The sequence below is a fragment of the Sitodiplosis mosellana genome, unplaced genomic scaffold, assembly GCF_009176505.1.
Source record: "Sitodiplosis mosellana isolate CC-2019 unplaced genomic scaffold, AAFC_SMos_1.0 Smas_scaffold_6150, whole genome shotgun sequence".
Lineage (NCBI taxonomy): Eukaryota > Metazoa > Arthropoda > Insecta > Diptera > Cecidomyiidae > Sitodiplosis > Sitodiplosis mosellana.
In genome coordinates this window covers 4,015,616-4,023,047 of record NW_022601391.1, presented here as the reverse complement: position 1 = coordinate 4,023,047, position 7,432 = coordinate 4,015,616, and the positions used below count along the sequence as shown (strand labels likewise).

General features: G+C 36.3%; 1 protein-coding gene across 4 annotated transcripts in view; it reads right to left on the bottom strand.

The window, feature by feature from the left end:
* The window catches only part of LOC129574214 (sodium channel protein para-like), a 19,025-nt gene extending 12,239 nt beyond the window's left edge, over window positions 1–6,786 (bottom strand). The window contains exons 1-7 of one of the 4 annotated variants that reach the window (XM_055455868.1): window positions 6,747–6,786; window positions 4,248–4,444; window positions 3,626–3,829; window positions 1,692–1,903; window positions 1,505–1,633; window positions 1,128–1,417; window positions 90–454 (exon numbers count right to left, since the gene is read on the bottom strand). In XM_055455868.1, coding sequence (XP_055311843.1) covers window positions 90–454; window positions 1,128–1,417; window positions 1,505–1,633; window positions 1,692–1,903; window positions 3,626–3,829; window positions 4,248–4,352 — 1,305 coding nt within the window. In that variant the 5' untranslated portion in view covers window positions 4,353–4,444; window positions 6,747–6,786. Of the gene's footprint in view, window positions 1–89; window positions 455–1,127; window positions 1,418–1,504; window positions 1,634–1,691; window positions 1,904–3,625; window positions 3,830–4,247; window positions 4,445–5,382; window positions 5,477–6,332; window positions 6,665–6,746 lie in introns of those variants that run through there. The other 3 variants (XM_055455866.1, XM_055455867.1, XM_055455869.1) reach the window with 3 other exon arrangements.
* Window positions 6,787–7,432: the final 646 nt, after the last annotated feature.

Sequence of the window (7,432 nt, the reverse complement as noted above, 5' to 3'; positions counted from 1 at the left end):
CCCCCCCCCCCCCCCCCCCCCCCGACCGAACACAGTGCCACCCCCCCCCACCCCCCCCCCCCCCCCCCGGGGGGGGGGGGTGTACTAACCTCATTCAAATCGTTCAACAAATCACGTTCCCACTGTTCTTCCTTCAAGTGATTGTAGGCGAGAGCGACCGATGTCCAGAGCAATGCACACAATTGAAATGACACATAGTAGATGAGCACAATGAATAGTATAATGTGCCATGGTCCAGCTGTTGCAGTCAAATATTGCATGGTCTCTTCCCAAAAATCACGTTGAATTAAACGAAATACAACAAAAAATGACCCAGCAAACGTATCGAAACTGGTAATGTTGTAATTTGGATTTAAATTATTGACTTGCAGGCAAACATAGTTCGTTGGACATTCTTGAGCACCAGATGAATTGCCACAGGCTCGATGCATTCCACCCTCATAAATAAAGTTGGCTAGAATGGGAAATAAAAACAAAGCAAAACGAAACAGAGAAATGCAGAGAACAACGGAACAAGAAAACTCATTTGAGATACTGAAAGTTCTTTGCTTTACATTTCGAAAAACGCCATCAAACATGCAAAACCACAAAGCGGTGGAAGAAGAAAACGTATTAAAGAATTGTATGAGCCCGACAGAGAACAAGCAGAAAAAATAAACAAACAAACGGACGACGATTGAAATGTTGTATAAAAAAGTGAAATTGGAAACTGTCCCGTGTGTAAAAATGGCAACCAAATGTTTGCAATCTGAACATTTAACGCACATTTCAAACGAAGGCATTTAATCAATCATATTGCGAGCAATTCGTCCAGCACTTGCATGTCTATGCAAAAGCCATGCAAAATAATATTTATCACAATTGGGTAAAATTTTTGCCGAAATTTACCAAATCATTTCACACAAGGGCAACACAGACTTTTTCGTTGCACAAAAACGGTGGAAAAGGTGAAAAGCGTCAAACGGAAAGTTAGATGAGCTTTCGAAAGAAATTATTACAAACGAGCACTTAAGGAATCAACATTCACAGGAAAGAGGACCATTGAAAACGGAAAAAAAACTGGCGACAAAATTACAGAAAAAAAAAAAAAATTGGCGAAACCAATTGCGACAGAATGTATAACTTACCCGAATTTCCTGTAAAATCGGACCATTTATGCCATCTCCCATCCCGTGGCACTTTGACACAGCGTTGGCTCAACGTTCCCATATACATTTGAAGACACATTACCGATATTACGGCCATGGCAAACAAAATGTACAGGAAAAGCGAACGCATTTTCAATAGTGATTGCCAATAGATATTGATAGTGCGCCTCAGAGCCAATGAGAGTGAACATATCTTCAGAACGCGTAGCTCACACAGAGTTGGGCATTCATAGATTGCTTTTTCTGGATTCATGCACATGGCAACCGTTCTGATGAATTCATACATAGATACAACAATGCTTAGTATACATAAAAATGAACATTTTAAAGTACATACAAAAATTGAATACACTTACGCATGAATGATAATAAATAAATCAAAACAATTCCATGGATCGCGCAAATAGGTGAATTTTTCCAATACGAACCCTCTAGCTATAACCTTGATGGCAAATTCCAATATGAAAATGCTCAAGAAAATCAATCTAAAATCAAATGCAATTAATTTATTTCGATCCAAAATCGATAATAATCATGACATACTCCCATGGAATATCGAGCAATGGGCTGCCAGGTATTATGAGTGAAATGAAGCAATTGAGCAGAACTACTAAGATCATAAATGCTGCCCAAAATGGATCGGTCAGAATGCCACATGCTTTTTGACGAATCACGATATTCGGTCTGAATAGCCATAGCGATTTGACAGATGGGAAACGAAACAAAGTTTTGCTTCGATTGACAACAATAAACGTCTGCAAATAAAAAATGAATTCGAATAAACTTTCTCATGTCCCCTTAAATTTAAAAGATACATGTAACAAAACAGAACATTTCGCTTTATGAACGATTTATCACATTTCCATGAATGAGTGTCATTAAAAAAAAATAGCGTAGCATGGTCAACAATGAAACAGATAGATTGTAAATTTAATTTTTTTAATTGCAAGTCAGCAGTGGTGCTCAATTCCGCACCGTCGTTATCGTCATTCCGCCTATAGAAGTCAAAATTAAAGTTCCAAAGTAAAAAAAAGGAACGAGAGTGAATTAGTGAAGTATAGAAGCTAATTAACAGCATTGATCATAGCACATTAGAGCGTTGTATATTCCGAAAAAAAGGTAGAATAAAAATAACAAAATTCGGATTTGAAAGAATAAAAAAACGAATGAACGAATTGATGTACATCACAATTAAACACATTACCATGCATTCCAAAGTGACTACCCGCACCCGAACACATAATGAACATTTATTTAATAACCGGATATCAGGCTGTCTCTTTCGCTCTCCGAATTTTTTTTTTCCTAAGACTAGCAACAATTCAACACAAGCAAGTAGCAGCATCAGTGCGAGGATTGTAAAAACGCTTCACGACCGAACGTTGTGTTCAACAATTTTTTCAATAGTTTAAAATGAAGAATCACGTTAATTGCTGATAATTTACGGTGTTCAATGTGACTATTATATGTGTACTTCAAAACTAATATTTCTACACAATGAACTCAAATAAAGATACATGATTCCATAGCACGGAACAAAAATCACGTCACCATAAAATTTGACGCGGAAGAAACGGTCCCACATGAACCAAGCAAGAGTGAGATGAACAAACGAAATTGGACGAACGAAGAAAAAAACCTCACAAGGTATGCAGAGAATGAGATCAAATAGACCCGGCAATTATTATTCGTATACTCCATATTTTTGTCGGCGACAAATTGCCGAAAACTCTGTTTATTTTGACTAAGTTGACCGCGTTGGCGAGTCTAGAAACATTACGTAGAAATACCAATAGAATTTAAAATAAAAAAGTGATTTGTCATACGTAATTACACTTCTCGACCAGTTTTTTTTAAAGCCGCAGAAGAGACGACACATCTTCATGGTTCTTGAGGCTGTTGAATGCGAATAAGATGCCAGTTTTGCTTTAGCAGTTTGCGAGATATAGCCATTGCAGTTTCCATGAGACACACTTGAAATATATATAAATTATACTACACTTCAAATACATATAAACTTTCATGATCTTATAAATTAGGGGAAAGATCAGACCGAATATAATGATATGTGTTATTTTAAGAGGCTCAACGCACCAGAAAGTGGATCGACCAGTGCAAGTTACTTCAGTAATGTTGTAGTACCGGAGAAACGCAATTCTCGTTCAAAGCACATACAAAAAAGTTTTACAAAAGTGTTCTTATAACTTTGCGCGATTTATGTGGAACTGATAAGACATAACAAATAACTGGTTTTTTTTACAGTAAAATTGTAAAACAGTTCAAGTATCACAGTATACATACTGTAGTACCTAAATAACTAGTGCTCCTAGAACAAAACTAATGCCAGATTTGGTTTCAACTACCTCAAAAACCATGGAAATGAGTCTCCTTCTCTGTGGGAGAGTTTTTCAGAGTCGAGTAATAAATGTAATGAAACGACGACGACGACAAAATTGTTTCACATAAGCCGATTGTACCTGTTTATCCTTGTAAAATGGGTCAATATCTTCAAGGGGTGATCCAATTAGATCTTGCGCCACATATTTACTCAATCCAATTGGCAATGTGGAAAATTGTTCAAATCGTTCGAATTTGATCTCAGACGATTTGAGTTGATTCTCTTTGTCACTCCCAGCTTTTGGCACTTCTTGTTCCGGCAAAGTGCCTGGTTTCGTTGGTTTCTATGTAACGAGAAAAAAAACATTAAATCGGCGAATCATCAGTGAATCTCATCATACAAGAACAATTGAAATGAAATGAATAGAAAAAACATTTGGAACAACTTTGTCATTTTTGTGTTCTTGTAATTTGAGGTTGTCTCATTGTTTTCAAAGCCATATTGTTGTGCAAAGTGTATAAATAAATAAATTTATTCACAAAACAGAAATGAGAAATAATGTCGTCTATCGTTAAAATTAAAGAGATAATTTTAACTAAAAAAATCATTTGGAGTGTGTATGCGTGAGAGGGAGAGAGAAAGAGATAGTAAGACATAGAGAGAGAAAAAAGAAGGAATTAGAAGAAAAAAATAAAGTGTAGTGCGTTTAAAAAGACTATGTAGTACAAAAAATATATAATTATAAGCCGTAAAATACGTACAATTGGATCATTTGTTTTGTTGACATTCTTATTTTCAACGTTAACCGAAGGCACAACGAATGCTTGAAATAATGAGGACTCTTGGTCGGTTCCACCAACATCCATTATTCTCTTCGTATTTTTATTTTCTCTCCCACTACAGTTGTACTTACTACGTATCGCGTAGCCGATTATTTGTTTTTCGTCTTTCCCACTTTCTGAAAACAAATGACAAAAACAAAAAATTAACATCAAGTGCTTCTCGCCGGCCTTTAGACGATTCCCGTTTTGCTTTAATACGAAATCGTGGCTATGCGCCTTTTAGGGAATTAGTATGATTATTTGTTCCGCTACCGGATAGTATATTTAAAATTATGACAAAAAAAAACATGTAATAATAAAACAAACGGAGAATGCGAAAAAAAATGAAACGAACTTTGAAGCAACGTCAACCGACGAGAGATATTTCAACGGCAAACGTAATTAAACATACAAAATGCCATAGCCCAATTGCATTAACAAAAATCATTACAAAGTCGAGAAAACAGTGAAAGGTTTGCGACATTACACTAGCGCCAACGAATAAATGACAGATATGGCAAAATTCGTAACTACTTTTAAACCTCAAGTTATAGAGAATTTTAGGTTTTTCAAACTTCACCATAAACTCTGAGGTAAGAAGAGCTATCAGCTAATCAGTAAGAAGAATGGAAGCCTGCTTCAGTATTCTCATGGGAAACTCATTTTTACAAATATGGAGAAAGATTAAGTATTAGTCTAGTTGCTATTGCAATAGTTAAAAAATATTGTGAAATTCAATTGTAAGTTAATGTCAGTGATTAGCGAGCTCTGAATTTTTTAGTTCTGAAAAATGCTTGTATTGTAATGAATGAATAAAAAAAACTGTAAAGCTGAAGCATTTGACAGGTCATGAAAATAGTTCAAAATTATACCACACGCGTCACTGTTGTGTTTCAAACCGAATGAAAATGGACTGTGCAAAATGCAATTGAGGTTTGAATGGAAACCAGAAAGAAATGCCCATCCTACGAAAATCAAGTGAAGAGGAGGTGAAGAGTGACAAGTGTACAAGTATGGGGCCCATCAAGAGCATCATCGCTTCGTAGTGTGAGATGAGTAATAATAATTTGTACACTTATATTTTACACTGTTGCTGATGGTTTGGGTGTATGTTTTTTCTTTCTCTCTTCTTTTTTATACGTTCAAATCCACACAATTAAAAATCAAATGCATAGCTAGGGATTCAAAGTATGAACATTAGAATTAAAATTGCGACTAGGCAACAATAACGAAATTACTTTCATTGTCTAACTAAGTACGTGGCATTTCGCGGCTGGTAAAAATACGAGATTAGAGATATAATCCTGAATCATTATCCGCAATGGTAACAATGCATTGTGCGTTGTTTGGCGCTTCGATTTTGAAACGACGGTCAGCTTTAGAACTTTTTTTTTGCAGACGAACAGGTTTTAATGTGTATCACTCTTCCTCGGAAATGCTTATTATTGTTCATTTTATTTATTTACATCGTTTTTACTCTCTTTGTAATTTATTATTATTTCTTCATATGTATATCCTGCATTCGATGTTGTGAATTTGCTGAAATTATTAAATTTAAGTGACAAACTTGGCAAAAAAAGAGAATCCCAATGAACGCCGATGAAGAAAGAAAACTGTTTCTCACATACAGTCACAATGGACACACTTTGGCCACTGAAACCAACATAAAATCAAAAAAACAAACGCCGAACGATGTGCATGTTAACGCAGCATAAGAAAAGCGCATCGGCACAAAAACAGAACGCGCGTAAAAAATGGAACTAACGAAAATTGATCTTGAAATCCAAACAATGAGCGATGACAACTTGAGAAAACAATAACACGAAAATTCGAAAGGATACACGAATTAGACATAACGACCGAGGATGAACCTCGGCAAAAAGGTATAATTTAAATAAGAACAAACAAAAAACGAGCCGCAGAACATATTTAGAAGAAGCAAAAACAACAACAAAAACATAAACTGCACAACTGTTTACACTAATGAATAGGCCGAAGCATTGAAAATTGGAAAACGAAACTCACAAAACGGAACGTTTTGAGCACGCAAAAAAAACGGTTGGAGAGATCACACACGGAAAAAAGATGCGTATTTAAAGCTGTTGCGACAACGAACACGTTCGACAATATTTCAAATCAAAGCGAAACACACAAAAAAACGGATGAACGATTTTCAATGTGTATACACTGACCAAAAATCGAGCCAACTGCTAGCACTGGACCACGTAAATTGCGATTTGTGATGCGTTCAATTTGAGCTCAAATTACGTTATGACCCGCTGTCCACGATCAACGCTACTTATGATGTCATATGACCTGTTTCATCGAACGATACTTGGCTAGGACTGTTCCTATCTCCTCTGCCGAAGCAATTATTATCTCACTCGACTTTAGTGTGGTTAATTTCGAAAAATTAAAGCAAATGTATGATCCACTTACACGCATGCAATGTATCTTCGATCCAAGCGATCGCTGCATTGAAATTGAGATTTCAATCATAAATACTTTTGATGAAAGAAGTTATCGCAACACAACGAACACATTAACACTCGTCGCACACAACGACGAGTTCAAACGCAACGCAAAGCATAGAATACAAATTTCGAATGTACTGTTATCATGTATGGAATATTTGCGCTTGTGTCTCATTTTTTGTTGTTGGTGTGGTTGTGCTTTCATCTGCTAGCGAAATATCATGCCGTCTCCTTGTATTCATCCGCTAGCCACAAAAGAGGGAAAAAACGGTGATGAGAATCAAGCAAATATTATGTTCTTTCATTTAAACAGCAATCGAATCATACGACTGGTGAAATGAACGAATAAATTGCTGGCATTGGAATATCTGAATGTTCCGTCGGCGAAATTCGCACATTGTGCACGCATTGTGGCACTGTAATACAAGACAACGAATTCACTGAAACAATTTAAATTGAAATATGAATGCGTATACTTGCGCGTTGTGTGCGCAATGATGATCGCGAGTAAAATAGAGTTATGCACAAATGAACATCTTCTCGCCACAAATAATCTCATTCACACAATCGCGCATACACACAGGCCCATAGAGAGAGGGAGAGAGACCCGACAATCGAAAACAAAGGCCCACTGTTTTTAGTCATGCATTA